Source organism: Dermacentor albipictus, chromosome 1 (assembly GCF_038994185.2).
Source record: "Dermacentor albipictus isolate Rhodes 1998 colony chromosome 1, USDA_Dalb.pri_finalv2, whole genome shotgun sequence".
Taxonomy (NCBI): domain Eukaryota; kingdom Metazoa; phylum Arthropoda; class Arachnida; order Ixodida; family Ixodidae; genus Dermacentor; species Dermacentor albipictus.
The window spans coordinates 392,072,020-392,087,897 of NC_091821.1; the positions used below are offsets into that span (position 1 = coordinate 392,072,020).

Sequence of the window (15,878 nt, forward strand, 5' to 3'; positions counted from 1 at the left end):
CCTCATCTAGCCACACTGATAACAACGCAGCGGCTCGCCGGCGGCGGCCGCCGTGTCTTCGCTCCATGTAGCGCAGCCCGACGAACATACGGTGTCGCGCCGCGGCTGATTTTCCGCCGCCCGAACATCGTCGTGAAAGTTCGCTCCATGTATTCTGGCCTTTATGGCTTGTAAGGCGCTAAGTTTTCTATTAAAATTAGGGTATATGGGAGTCCGACGCTGCAGGTAATCTAACCGCCATGAGAATCATGCGTTGGACCCGGACTTTTGAACGATTGACGGTGAAGCCATTCAGAAAGCAAGTCACAGCTTTTCACTAAGGGCGTAGATCATTCTGAATAATTCGCGTACGTGGGTCGATTCATCGTCTCCGACGAGTAGCAATCACCATGAATAATTTCTACTGACATCCAAAACAAGTTAGTTTGAAGTTCGAAGTTTAACTATTTATGATACACACACGGAAGCAACCACAATACCCCGCTGTTAGGCTTGACAAAGGCTTCTGCTCCATTTGGCGTCCAGCCATCTCTTAGAATATCCGTAATTTCTTACACAAGTCATAATCCGGCCACGTCGAGCTGAAACCACAGAACTTCACTCTCGCGTAAAGTAGTCTAATGACCTAAACTGGAGGCTAAATGACGTTAGCCACTACATGTAGTAACACAGATTTACGAGAAACATTTAGCTCCAGGAAGCTTGACTGAGATCGCAAAGACAAAAATTAGGCATAATCATACATACTGCCAATCATTCCAATAGTGGCTATCACTATATACTAGCAGTGCAAGTAGACACCAGCATCCGAGGTACACTTTATGCGTATATGCTCAACTGGTTTCAAGTACGAAATGTTACCGTAGTATTATTCCTTTAGTTGGCAAATTAACATTCTTATTCGCGCGAAAAAAGAAAAACAAACTGCAAGGTTATGCAAGCACGCCAACTCGTTATGTCAGTTGACTTTATTCGCGTAAATAACATTCGGCTTAATGATTACTTCGCTACTCTCACCTCGGGGATTGAGCTGAACAGCAAAACAAAAGCTTCCACGAGAAAAACTGGCAGCGTCCTGCGAGTACACCTCAGCAAAAGCGACGCGACGCATAACTTTGTGAAGCTGTTGCTCCTGGTCGGCGCGCGCGACATAATGCGCCCGGAGAGCACCAGAATAAGAGAAGCTTGAAGCGTACCAGTGGGCGCAAGTTATAATGGATCTGTTCTCACAATAAAAGTGCGAAAATAAGAATAGTCAGACAACGACAAACGCGCTAGTCGTCCAGATAGAGGCAGATCCGCCAACTCAAAACTTCGTCTTCATAAACTGAACATTTCGCACGGCCGCTAACACGAGTTGGCTGCGTACGCCCTCCAAACTTGCTACGGCGTTCACATACGACAGCATCCTTGGCTGTCTAGGAAGAAACGAAAACTCTACCGAGGGGGAACCATTGCACTGCGGCAAGCAATGGGTGCCGTACTGCCGAGTTACCTTCTTATTCAATAACCATTATCAACAACAACAAAAAAGAAAATTCTCCTCTATGCGACGTTCTAACTTCCATTCATTACTCTTGCTCCTCCTTACGTGCCAGCCGCCGCCGGCACACACGCATAGTTAGCCGCAATTACTCCCCGGAATCTTCCGGTATTCTCCTGTCGAGATATAAAACCACTATCGCCGTAACCGTGGGGAATGGAATTTGCGATCGCTGACCGGAAAACAGGTTCGCCGGTTAGCGAAACAAGGAAAGCGATTCGAGCCGAGGCAAAGACAAGAACGCGCAAGGAAATGCACATAACAAGACGTCACAGCGCGCGCGCCACGCAGAGCGCGAGCAGGGCGATGGTGGCCGCGAGGCGGTCGGCGCAGCCCGAGGCGGTTCGCCGGCGAATACCGCCGCCGTCTGGAGAAGACGCATCATCGCTCACCGCGGGAGAGGCCTCCTCTCGGGGCTTCTTGCACCGCGGTGAAAGCGAAGCACGGGAGGGGGACGCAAAGGCAAGAAACGCCGAGCGTGTCTCCCCCGGGCTGCGGCGCTTGTTCCTGCCGCCGGCACAGTGTATACGCGCGCGCGTAGCTTCTCCTTCTACGCAAAGCAGGGGGATAAAATGCAATGCCTCGCCCAAAGAGTGGAGTGCACGCGCCCGAAGGCTCCCCCGCACAGCGCCGGCACAGGCGCGCCGTGAAGTCGTCGCGCGCGTCCGCTGTTTCATACAACTCGGACAACTTAGTCGACAGGCATGGGCGAACGAAGAGCGACTGCGACGCTGTTCAGGAGGCGAATGAAGACAGTGAGAAGAAGCTTGACAAGAGCGTTCGCTGCGCAACAGCATCGCCTTTTAATTTGCCGGGAGCTAAGCCATGACACTTTGATGGATGGCACAACTCGAGGATTGCGCATCACTAAAGATTGCTAGGAGAAGAGGGCTAACTTGGCCAGCAGAAGTAAAGCAGAGACCTGATAAAGTTGAGGTTGGACGAGCCTCCGCATACTTACTGAGTAGCCTGCACATCACAGCAACCAATTAATAATGCTAAACACCACCACTTTTTCGGAAGATCACTGACATTAGCAATATTCAGTAGCGTGGAATGATACTCCCCCCGGAGCTTTCAGGGCCCTTGCCGCAACACTGTTTCATCCGTTAACTTTAGCGACAGAAGCACGCTCAACGGTCCGGATCGCCTTGACTGCTGCCGGCCCTCTAGAACAATTTTGGCTCTCTGCGGTCTCTCCAGCTTAATATTCAGCTCTCAACGAGGGATTCGGTAAATCATGTGCCTTCCATGCGCCGTACTTGCATTTCGCTATAACGAACTACGGGGATAGCCGATATTACAGCGAAACTGTCTATGGCTAGGGTTCCGTGCACTTTTGTTCTCCGTGAACAAAAACTATCATCATCATTGGCTCAGACCCCCGTAAACATTAACGCTCCCGTAAGCACGCAAAAAATACAATGGCTCATAGCCCCGTAAGGCAAAGGCTACAAGCACTCAGCAAAGTGAAGCGAACAATGCACAAATTCTTTCTAATCACGCATAGAACATACAGAATAGCATGTCGAAAACTGTCATCCTCAATGGCTCATAAACCCGTGAGCAACGGCTAATAACCTCGTAATTAAGCAAGCAAAAAATGCAATGACTCTTAGTCCCGTAAGGTTCATGGCTACTCACTTCGCGTGAATTAGCCGCGATGACACTACCCCTGTTGCCGTTGTTGGTGATCTCAATGTGGATGTGTCGGTACCGAAAAGGTAGCGGTTTACACGTTCCGTGTTGCAGACATATCCCTTGCGATGCCACACCTATCCGGCCCAACCAACCACCCAGCGGCATACGTGCATCGATTTGACGTTATCAAATAATGTGATTGCAGTTGCTAGTGGAATAATGACCACCGATCAAGACACTAAATGAGTGCGCGTACCTTTCGTCACGATGACCAGCCATCATGACAATAAACGAGTTCGTACATTTGTTCAAAATTATGTGTCCTCTCCGTGTTGTACGCTAAACAGCTTCGCTGGTCAACCACCTTCACAGGGTGGAATGGCTCATGATTTTTTTTAGCTGACATTAAGAAAAAAATGAAGCTGGGCAGGCCATTTAATGCGTAGGGCAGATAACCATTGGACCATTAGCGTTACAGTATGGATGGCAAGGGAATGGAAGCGTAGTCGAGGACGGCAGAAAATTAGGTGGGGTGATTAAATTAGGAAATTTGCAACTGCCAGTTGGAATCAGCTAGCGCAAGACAGAGGTAATTGGCGATCGCTGGGAGAGGCCTTCGCCCTGTAGTGGACCTAAAGATAGGCTGCTGATGGTGACGATGATAGCTACGCAACAGAAGGCTGAGAACTCGCATCAGGATCGGCACTGACACGCCTTTGATTACACCACCACCGGGATCGCGTACAAACCCCACTGAAACGCTTGAGTGCTGGGACAAGTATCGTGAACTGGTGTCAAGATGAGTCCCCCAACGCATTTCACTACTAAGCAGTCTCAGTGATAAGGCTGCCTCAAAACGCGTCGGCGCCTTGAAGTTTCGAATTGTGGAGTCATCCATACAATTCTAACGCTGTAAAATATCAAGCCTATCCTTCTTCAAATTCGCAATGCAAGTTTGCGAAGCAACGAAGAAATGTCGCGCGGAAAAAAAAATCTCGAGAGAGAGAGAGAGAGAGAGAGAGAGAGAAAGAACGAGAGGATAAAGGGGGCGGTGGGGTGCAGGTGGACACTCGCGCCTACTCGCACCGCAGTTGGACGTCCAAACAAGAGCGTACGTACGGCGCGGCGTAATATGTTCAACACATAAAAAAAAGGGGGGGGGGAAGGAAGCACACAGTACTGCACATAACGAAACAAGGAAATATGATGGCGCGAAGATATTTCCAGGATTCGCCAAAGTTTGGGCGCATTCCCGACGGCAGCCGCTTCGCACACACACCGAAAGAGACGAGATCTACCAGCACGACCCCCTGCCTGCGCCCCCCCCCCCCCCTCCCCATCAGACTCGTTATCAAGCGCGCCGCATCTGCCCGCCGCATCCCCGAGCGCAGATGCCTAGCTTCCTCCAGCTCGGTGCCCTCCCGCTGGGTTCCCGCTTTTCCAGGGACAGCTGCCCACAGGATGCGCACTCCGCTAATTGGATCACACGACGGCACCGCAGCGCGCCATGGCCGGCAACGCAACGTTTAGCCGCCACCTCGGGGAGATCGTTCCGCGCCTCATCAGAGTCTGTTCTTCAGTTCTCGAACTTCGTCGGGAGACCGGTTTCGCCCACTTTTAACGCGATGCACGGCGAGCAAAACACCCGACCGGTGGCGCCCTTGTCGAACAAGACCGAACGATAACGCGGGTCCGGAAAGCTGAGAGAGTTTACCGCACATATGGCCAATCTCACGATTCAAACCAACCAACAAGCCCAAGCTGCTATTCTAACGATTCAAAAGCTCGGGAGGGGGGTACACTGATCAGGTTAAAAAAAGAACGAGAGAAAGGAGAAGAGAAACGAAGAAATAGACGAAAAATAGATTTCGTTAAAAAATTAGAGCTTACTCTTTTTCCCAGTCTACTGCACCTGTCTCAACGCGTAGCACACAGTCACGTTTGCGCATAGAGAGACTGATGACAACCCGTGTCGTATTCTGCAAAGGTTCGCCCATTTACCTTATACAGTTCATGCTACAAAGCGCGTAGAACACGCACGTCAGTCAACGGAAGACAAGGAAGCCGCTCAAAATTCAATACTAGATAATTTGCAGACAAAAAGAAAAAAAGAAAAAAAAAGGCAACGCCGCGTAGTATTCAGTGTCCCTAACTTGAGTAAACACGAGACTACGACTAGCGACCTTAGCGCGGGAAATTATTTCACCTGCTCGCGAATAAAAAAAAAAAAAGAGAGAGAGAGAGAGATACCTTAAATAATAAAAAAAGTAAGTTGCGTTGGTTACCATTCTGGCGCTTCCGTTACATTGTCCCCAGCGTCCTTTCCGCACTGAAATTTAGAAAACTAAAGGAAACCATCTACATTCTATCAACGAACGCTCCGATCATATACACGACTGGCAGAATATATAAAGAAAGGACAGAAAGCATGGTTCGCCACGAAAGAGAAGCAGACATTGAAACCGGTCACGGCAAAACGATTCGAACCGTTTCATCACAGCAATTCAAACGACCCAAGCTAGAACAAGAGAAAGATCCCCCCCCCCCTTCATTACGGTCAAACGCAGCAGAGACCGAACGAATGACAAAGCGGTCATTACGCGCTTTAATAAACGGACATTAGCAGTTCACGCAGAGATCAGTAGAGCGTGCCCTGCATCACCAAAGAGAGAGACAGATAAAGGAGCAATTGGGAAAAATGGTCTGATAAAGAGAGATGAGGTTACGGTTAAGATGGTCTCGGAATATTATAGAGGGCGGACACCCTATAAAAAAGAGCCGTTTCAACTGACAAATGATAATGGTCATATATTCTTATAGCAGAAGGGCACCAGCTCCGCGGGGGGGTCATCAGCAGCTCAGTCGTTTCATCGTCATTTCGGGGACAATAGAAAAGACAAGAGAGCCTTAAACATATATATATATATATATATATATATATATATATATATATATATATATATATATATATATATATATATATATATATATATATATATATATATATATATATATATGCTCGAAAAGAAAGGAAACGACATGAACAAGGATAGACAGAAGGCGCTCATCTGCTCTTTGGCAATAAGGCTGGGCAACCATTATTTGCAATATAAAAAAGGGACATAATTAGAAGAGAACGACCGTCAGAAAGATGGAAAAAGCGCCCGGGGTCTTGTTCTCGCACGTTGACGCTCATACGGCCGTTCAGTTTTCGTTCCTTGCTTCCTCATTGTCTTCGAATTTTGAGATTACCGCCCGTTTTCACGGACGGGAGAGCGAGAGAAAACACATCAACGTGACGATGAACTCGGACGATGAATTCTGAAAGCACGGCAGCGCGAGAGGTCGTGCACTCCGACCGAACGGTCATCACGGGCGAGGCAAGAGCACGTCGTTTAAACATGAACATGCGCTCTACGCGCCAGGCAGCGAGCGAAAGCTCCCAGCAGCCATCGGCAGTAAGCCTGCAGGTCTTTGATGACTGCAGACGCGTACTGATGACAAATTTAATAACGGCAATGCAGCGACCATCCTCCGTGGTAGCCAGCAGCGAGGGGGCGGCGGGATTCTCGTCATTAACGCCTATACACTGGAGGTCTTTATACGTCGACGACTGCACACCATTATTGCCAAGTGGCGCCCCCTCGGTGCCTTTCGCCCATCGAGAAGGAAGAGGAAATTGCTTCGTTTCGTTGCCTCCGTTTGCCTGAACACGCTATACACAGGTGTACAAGCTGCGACTGGCGGCCGCCATTGCTCAGGCACCAACCGTAAGTGTTGATAGGCTTTCCTGTTTCGGCAACATAAATCTCTATAATTATGAATGACGCGACTATGCACGATAATTTCGTAAAAAAAAAAAGCCTATGAAGGCACCTAAGCAACAATTTTTGTGATGCGTCAAGGCGAAAGCATTACTTGTCGCTGAGTGTGTCGCTCAGTGTGTCGCTGAGTTTAGTGCTGCTGCGTTATGTTTCAGAGTGTAACGTTGCTGCTTACGAGGTCGCAAGGACTTAAGACGACACACCGGCCATATTGTGACCTCTCAACATAGCTTTATTCTGGGAGAGAAGGCTGCAGCAGCTCGCTTCGCACATTTCGCTGCGTTGCGATGGTCCCGCACTTCGTCGGCAGTGGAATGGCGCCTCCGGCCGCGCTTTGCTCAAAGTTATTCATCACTGTCGCACGTTGCAACGGTGTCGCAATGCAACGGATCCCTGCTCCTTAGAGGTGTCGGAATATGTTATGCTAATGGCTCAACGTGGCTGACAGAGAATGGTTCTCTCTCCGATCCGATTAGGCTTGTACCATCCGATTAGGCCAGTAACATCAGTAAAAAAAGGATGCCTTTTATCACAGCTTCTGTTTTGCTTTTATATAGATCCACTCTGTATGAGCATTCTGAAAGAACAACGTTTCCAAGGGTTTAAGCTGCCGTCTAATGAAATTCAGGTTCTTGCATATGCAGACGACGTGGCCGTTTTTTGTACTGATAAAAAGGGTGCAAAGACTGCTCTTGCAATCAAAGAAGATTTCTTGCACTGCTTGTGATGCTAGCAGTAATACAATAAAGCTTTTTTTTGGGGGGGGTGGGGGGGTGGGAGGGGGGGGGAGGCAAGTTGGTTGATATGTATTGAAGCCATTGTAGCGGAAAGAAACACGGACAAAGAAGAGGTCAGGATATCACGGGCGCTAACTCAGAACTGGGTTTCTGCGTGGCCCCAGAAAAAAAGAAAACGTAGGAAATGATAGATGCACACAGTGTAGCACATGCGTACACGTACTGTATGGCAAAGGAAAAGAAAGTCCAAAAAGGCATGCGTCGCTACCAAATAAGTAAATCGACGAGTCGTTAACGTAATATGTGCCTCTTCTTCTAATGTGATCAGCTTCTAAAAGTTTACGAGCAGCAGTATCTATACTTCTGGCTAGAACCTTAAGCTTATAGGCAACCTTTCTGAATTTTCTTTTTTTTTATGCCACGAAGAACGTGTACGCATGCGCTATACTGTATACTGTTTATATCTATTATTTCCATTATTTTCTGGGGGGTACCAATAAACCAGTTGTGAGTTAGCGCCCATGGTACCCTGTCCTCTTCTTTGTCCGTGTTTCTTTCCGCTATAATTGCTTCAATACATATCAACCAAGTTGTCTCCCCTCTACCCCCCCCCCCCCCCCGCCCGCCAAAGAAACTTAAAACTTCAACCTTAATTCACACAAATGCAGCGACTGCGTAGCTTAAGAAGTCACGCGACCGCAGTAAAATGCGACCATGAAAAAGCGTCGGATTTGAAGTGGCTTCTGGTTCAACCTGTCCTGAACCACGCGATACTTCAGTGCCAATACCTAATTTCTCACAGTATCGGGTCGGGGTGTGAGAGGGTACATTCTGCCACGATTCAACGACTAAAATATTTCGTATTAAGTCACCCGGCATGCTATTCTCGACACCGTGAAATTACCCCATATTGTCAAATTCCGCAACGGCGGCATTTTCGAGCCAATAAGAGAGGCCGTAGCGAGCAGTCCCATGGGCTAAACCCAGCTGGCAAATACGAACGCGGCATTATGGCGGAATTTGCCAATGTATACCTTGGTCTATTGTATCAAACGCAGCTGGACATTCAAAATTAAGCATGCGCAATGATGACGTCAGTCATAAGGCAACCGGAGGTTGCGGATTAAGGCCGCTTCTGTTGCCCTTTAAAACAAAGCGCAAGTGTGCTCGGAATCGTCCACGAGCAGAATAGCGCAAGCGCTGCAGGGCATGCCCTCCAGGAAAGTATACCGGTCGCTATAAGCATTGAACCGAGAGCATTTCATCTTATTGAGGCAGGCACCTACAATCCGAACTACAACAGACGTTCGTGCACCGACCGTGGCTTCGGCACGGTTGCGCGCTGCACAAGATGGGATGGTGATTATACACTCTGCATTCATTGCGAGAAAATCAAGATTTGTACGCAAGTCGAGCCGTTCTACACCGCTTGCACGCGGCCCTCGCTCGGCATCGGCGCAGGCACGGACCATGGCGGCGTCAGTGCGGACTATTTATAGGCGGAGCACGCGCGCGCCAAGCGCAAAATTACCCAGCACGGCCTTGGGAAGTTTTCCTTATTACGCACTCCTATAGGGATTCGCTGTAGCAAAGCGCGGCTGCACGCCGAGTTTACTGCTGCTGCTGCGCGCGCGACCCCATCCGGCGCGACGGGTCGCGACACAGTGGCGCAATTTCGTCTCCCGCGAAAACTTATCGGGCGAGCAGAACTCGCCGCCGAGCGCTCGCGCGAGTCCTGCGCGCGCGCGATAAACCGTACTCGGAAGCACCCGATCAGTTCTAATAAATGTCCGGCCGACGGCTCTTGATCGGGCCACCGGGCAGCTTTACGGCGCGCCGACCGCATCAGGCCGTCCGTGCCCCGGCGACAAGAAAACGGCGAGTTCCAAATGGCGCCTTCACTTCGGTTATCTGTTTCCAACTCTCCCTTCCCCGCTCACCTAACTATACTCAACCAAGCATTCCACTCCACACTACTTTCTTACTCGTAGACGAAGAGACCCATCTTCTCGGCACAAAGCAGAATTTTATAAGATGGACTCCTGTCGAAAGGTTCTCTTAATATGTCTATCATGATATTGAAGCTGCGATCTCGTCCAGCCTTCAATTCCCCCCCCCCCACTCTTTCTTTTGTTTACAGTGACATGCCCTATGGCAGGCGCAAAAGAAGATTGAAGAATTAAAAGCAAAATCTATTGAGCTTCTACACGCAGGTAAAACATTAAAAAATTGCGCGAGTTAGTACAGGATGACCACACTGACATGTACATATGCAACTTGTACACATATGGCCACTGATTAACACAAAGTCGACAGCAGATAACTGTTTTGTTTAACGCCGAAATAAAGAAACAGTGTCAAATAACAAAAGCACTGAGCGAAAGATTTCCAGCCGGCCAAAGTACTTCTAGACCAGCGATATATAGGGCGAAACTAAAGACTCATTGGTCTATTGTTGCGCTGCAACGGTGGTACACACACACACACACACACGGACGCACGCACGCACGCACGCACGCACGCGCGCACGGACGGACGCACACGGACGCGCATACGAAAATCAAGGCACGAAGAATGCACCACACAGTCATGCCATACAAGCTAGCAGCCCCAGTCGAAGCATGTCTGGACGTTAGTTCAAGAAAAGCACACTGGTTTGAGCTAGTTGGTAGCAGTCCACAATAAATAGTTGTTGAGTCCAAACTCAGTGACTTGCGCTTGTGTTTGTCAAATCAATGTCCTTGGTCATTCAGTTTGTGCGCAACAACAATTTATTGTGAATGTTATTTTAAGGTCATTACCTGTTTCTTGGAATTAGGAAGAAAAACAAAAGAGAAAAAGCGCGGATCAGAGGGGAGGAGAAGGTAAAAGTTTTGAAAGGTGTACTAATAATTAACTTCCTCTGCTTGCCTTCTTTTGTCTCTCTCTCGCTCTACAAATAATTTACACAAGGAACACCCAAAAAGGCAGCAGGCTTTACAAGAAAACGTCACAGTATGACACAGGCCAATAGTTGCAGGCCAACTGCAACTGACGGGGCTGATCTTTTCATCTGACGTAGCACATCATGTAAACGCTAAAAAGTATATAGCGCCAAACTACATCCGCTCCGCGCGGCCGGAATCTGCCGAATACTCGAGCTACCTTCGCACAGCAATCTGAAATTTCTAGGTAAGGGCAATTAATATGGACGAACAAGAAATTTAAAGAAAAGTTGAAGTAACACCAGTCAAACCTGTCAGGCGCAAGCGCGTGGGTGCAAGTCTGCACGCGGTGCACCCCCGCATTCCCCTTTCTTCTCCCGGACGCAGTACGAAAAGTCAAATTCGTGGCGGTTAATCGACAAAGCGAACGCTACTTCTCTCTCTCTCTCTCTTTTTTTTTCTCTTCGCCGCCACCACATATCGCCTTTTTTTTTTCTCCTTTCGCAAACTAACGCCCCCTCGTCCTCGCCGAGAGATGCGTGCGCCCACACGCAGCGGCAATTTGGAAGTAGAGTCACGCCCCTGTGGGCAGCGCTTCTCTGCATATCCAAAGGCACCGGAAACGCCGGGTAGAACGAAAGAGAGGCGGAAAAAGAGAGCGCGGTGCTGCTGGTCGCCATTACACAAGATCCAAGTCGTTACACTGCGACCAACGACGACGGCGGCGGCAGAGGCGGCGGCGGTGGTGGAGGAAGCAGTGCATGGTCTCTCGCTCGCTGCGCCGGGACGGACATATCACAGACAACGAGAGAGAGCGAGGGAGGGCGAGCACGCGAGGCATGGCGTCGTTTCGATCGCGAGCGTCGGCTTGCGTGCACCATACAAGCCGCGCAGAGAGACACATAAAACCGGCGGCTCATCACCCCGCGCCTCTTATTCGCCGTGCGCACACGTACGCAGCGCGCACGTCTCTCCTCGTGGAGTTGCGCGATCGAGCAGCCGCCGAACTTCCTCCGCGAAGCGGCGGCCAGAGCGCAGCACTCCGATGCGCGCGGGTTTTGTCTAGGCGCTGTTTGCGTCATACGTTGAACGTGTAAGCGAGAGAAGAGGCGAAACTATAAACCGGGAACGATACGCGGGAAGCCACTCGCAGGAGGGGGATGCTTGCTAAACGCGTAGTACCGAAATAAAGAAAAAAAGAGCTCTGACCGCGACTGGAATACGGGAGGATGAGCGTCATTCATTAGAACTTCGCGGCCGTGGGGAATAAATTACGGCGCCCAATAACGGTTTAAAGATCGGGCCAGTGGCTTACAGCTCTGGAAGAAAGCGGAAACTGCATGTACATGCCACCTCCCCACTCCCACCCCTATAAAGAGGAACAGCACGGAACTATACGCATGGAGACGATCAACATTACACCAACTTTGCAATTTATCCAAGACTTCTATATAACGTGGAGTTTAAACGCGGATGTTTAAACATACGTTTAAACATTCCTTTCGCGCGTGCAAGGCTTATTATTTTTACTATTACTAACATGATAAAAGGAGATGCTGGCGTACGAACGTGGCACTGGTTACTTCTTGCTACATAAGGAGGCAAGAATTATACTGCTTGCACTGCCTCAACGCTAGCGGAGTTACCACAGACACAAAACGCTTACACCGCACCCAACGTTCCAGCACTGCTTATACCGCAGCGCTGCTTATACCGCTGCATATATACGGCACATCTTGAGCCACGAATTACAGTGCCAATGAGCGCATCTCTGTCCTGCGAACAAATAAAAACCGCGAAATGCCACCTCTATAATATGTATGCAGCTCCGCATCTTGGCACTTCGCTCAGTTTCGACGTACGAAAGTTACGCGCATTGACAGTGAAGAAATTCGCGAAAATAAGTTAGCACATTGCGTTTCATGCACCGCGTTCATACGTATAGGGAACCGTGCTTAAGGCTCACGCAATTAGAGTATATATCGCTCACACGTCTGGCGAAACTTGTTAGCTCCGGAAGAAAAGAAATGATGTATTTTTTTCTGTGCCTGCCCTGGGCGCTTCGATTCCCAACTTCCCTATAGTGTGGGAGGGACTATACTCTCTCCCTCTTTTCCTCTTTCTATTACCCCTTTCCCCCACCCCAAGAGTAGGGTAGCAAGCCGGGTGCTCTTCTGGTTGACCTCCCTGCCTTTCCTGTCCTTGCTTTCTCTCTCTCTCTTCCCTATAGTCCCTTATATGACATGCATGACCCAGTAGGCTGTACGATGGTCGCTCGTTCACGCGACGGGAGCAGCTAATGGTCGAGCGTTCGCCTCCTAATATTGCCTTTTAATATTTTTTTTTTACAAGAGTACTCGTGGAACACGAAAGCATGTAGATAAGGCTTTGTGGTTAGACGAAGCGTCTTTACCACCGTCACTCCTTAGGTGCACCCATAAGCCACAAACGGTGAAAAGTTTGAAGACAATCTAAAACTCTGTCAGCTCCTCGCAGACGCAATCTCAGTGCCGCACGTACTTTCAATGAGGCACCACGCAGTTCCTGTTAAAAAAACACTGAAACTCAAATTTTGACCTGGGAACCGAAACATTACCTGTAGTGGCCGTAGATGTCAGCTTCACTCTGCCTCGCTAATGACAACAGCACCGTGACGAACATTGCACGGTAAAGATGTACACATAGTGCTTACCTGCAAGACAGAAAAGAAAGAAGGGGGGAGGGGGGGATCCATAAGTTTCTATGCGTTAAGTGCAGAACTAATTATATGTTGTACAGCACAATAGACATCGGAGTAACAATACACAAGAATGCATGTAACCTTGTGAACCCACCTGCAATTTTACTGAATGCAAGGAAGTGAATTCTGTGATGAGATACCATGGAACGAATAATTGAAAACACTGCGCGAATTCTCAATGGGAAAGAATAAAAATGGCACGCTGCCGCTGTAGCGGACATTGCTTCCTTACCAAGTACTCGTAGTAAGAGCGGCGAGCCCAAGTCCGCATCAGTCCATTCATGATAGAAAGGTCGTCAAAAGTCTCACCGGGGCTACACCAGGAGGTCGTCCATTGCCTCAGTATAACGAAAGTACCGCGTCAATGCTTACAAGTACTCGGAAATAGATGCGAACCCTTTCATTCCATAAAATACGCGAACAGGTAAGTAAACTGGACGTCTCCAACGGAAAGTTTTGCCACGATCGAAGATGTGTCGAAGTTGACCCTCAGCCGGGAAAGGACTGCCACTCCCCTTTGTTGATATGAGCTTCGGTTGAGTACACTTTCACTTAGCGGTCATAATCGAAACCGCCCGAGAGCCTAGTCATGGCACAATCACTTGGACATTCGGTGAAACGGGAAGCAACAACAACAACAACAAAAAAGCACGTTCAACGCTGTGATGGCCTATCTTTCGAAGACGCAGAAAGCAGTCCCTGGAGTACAGCCAGAGATGCGTCAAAAGCTCAGGGATCTCGAGCGCTACACGTCGTCACCGCACGTCGACTGCGAGGGCTGATCGATGCCTGACTGACAGAGCAGCTGCTGCGGCAGGTCAACGCTGGCGGCTATGGTGCCGTGCGCACTATGAAACGGAAAAACACGAGCCGATCGAGAGACGAGGAATGACGCGCCTTCTGTGCCACCCGAGAACCCGGCGGAGCTCGGTTCCGTCCCCGGTATACACTCCTTGGCTCACGTACGCCGCAGATCGAGAAAAAACAAAACAACAAAAAAGCATGCCGCGACCGCCAGCACGCGCATTGACGAAGGTAAGTCGGGGTGCCAGAGCAACCGAGAAACAATGCGCGATCGACCGACGCAGTTGGCGACTAAAGGGCCGGCGACATCAGACATACTCGCGTGGATTCTCCAGCGTTGTTTGACGATTCTATTCGTCCATAAATGGCGCCGTTCCAGACAGAAAAAGAAAACAAGAGCAGCCGTCGACATTCAATCAACGTCCTCCGTAGCCACCACCGTCCGCCCCTTTCGCGCTATTACGGCGGAGATAAAAGCGGGAGCTCGGTCATTGAACAACCAATATGGTACATTTTAGATATATTTGTATGCCAATTAAGTGGAAACTGCGTTATTTTCTAAAATTAATGAAGAATCAACACGGCATTCTTTCGGTCTTATTACTGCGACTACATGCCATATTAAAAAAAAAAAGATCGCGCTGGCGATTGGGCCATGTTCAGACTGGCCCAGATCGTACATATACCTGGTCTTGAATTCAAATCAATTCTAAGTGCAAAACAAGTTTTGCCTATCACACAGTAATTAGAAGCCATATGGCCATAGAAGACATATCACCCACCGTTAACGTTGACGGATACGCTTTTTACGCCGACAAATGTTTTTTTCTCTCTCCTTTTTTTTTTGTCACCATTCTCTCACACTCTCCCCTGCCTGCTATTTTATCTGGTGCCGATAAAAGACGTCAGAACGCAACAAACGGCAAAGCACTCCGTTAACAACGCATGGTTATATCATCTCAAAATGGTCATTTAACCGAGTTCTTCGAAAAAAAGGCAACTTAAGAGAGCAATACTTGCATTCGCTAAGTAATACAACACGATACGAGTGAGTAAAGCGGCAGAATTCAAAAAGAAAAGAAAAAGATGTACATCATCTTCCAAAACACGCCAGAAAATGAGCGATCTTTTTGCGTACGACGACATATCAACGATCGATCCATCACATGGTTCCTGAAATTCTTCCCAGTTCATAAAGTTCCGCTGACAGGATAAAGAACATCGCAGATGACCCGCGTTCCAAGCGTGTTAAAAATTACAAGACGAACGCCCACTCCCTGTGAACGTAGTCTGAAGTTCAACGCCACACCCTCTACCTCTTCTACGTCGCATGCATATATCGCTCAAGCGCAAGTCGGGTTCATTAGGCTGCTCATAAGACTATAGAGGTGGCGCCTTATTTCTGAACAGCGTGCGTTGCTCTGGGGCAACGGGGAGCGTGGTAACCGATCACGCGAGAAGAAAAACGGAATCATCAACGCATCTTACGTACGCGCAAACAGCGCAGTTGTGCGTTTACAATTTTGTTTCTGCGCTACCGACGTTTGGCCTAAACGCGCATGCCGAATTATAACGAGTGACGAATCGGGGAGCTCCGACTAAGCATTATTAGCAACGTAAACTACAACCGCACTGTGTACTAGGAGAGAACTGGGTGTAGTGTGT

At 48.9% G+C, this 15,878-nt stretch overlaps 1 protein-coding gene across 11 annotated transcripts in view; it reads right to left on the reverse strand.

The window, feature by feature from the left end:
• Positions 1–15,878, reverse strand: part of dlg1 (discs large 1) — a 764,145-nt gene that overhangs the window by 396,040 nt on the left and 352,227 nt on the right. For 2 of the 11 annotated variants that reach the window (XM_065447295.1, XM_070532040.1), the window contains exon 1: positions 13,642–14,191. The exons of the other annotated variants lie outside the window; for them this stretch is intronic. In XM_065447295.1, coding sequence (XP_065303367.1) covers positions 13,642–13,692 — 51 coding nt within the window. In that variant the 5' untranslated portion in view covers positions 13,693–14,191. Of the gene's footprint in view, positions 1–13,641; positions 14,192–15,878 lie in introns of those variants that run through there. 11 annotated transcript variants of the gene reach the window in all.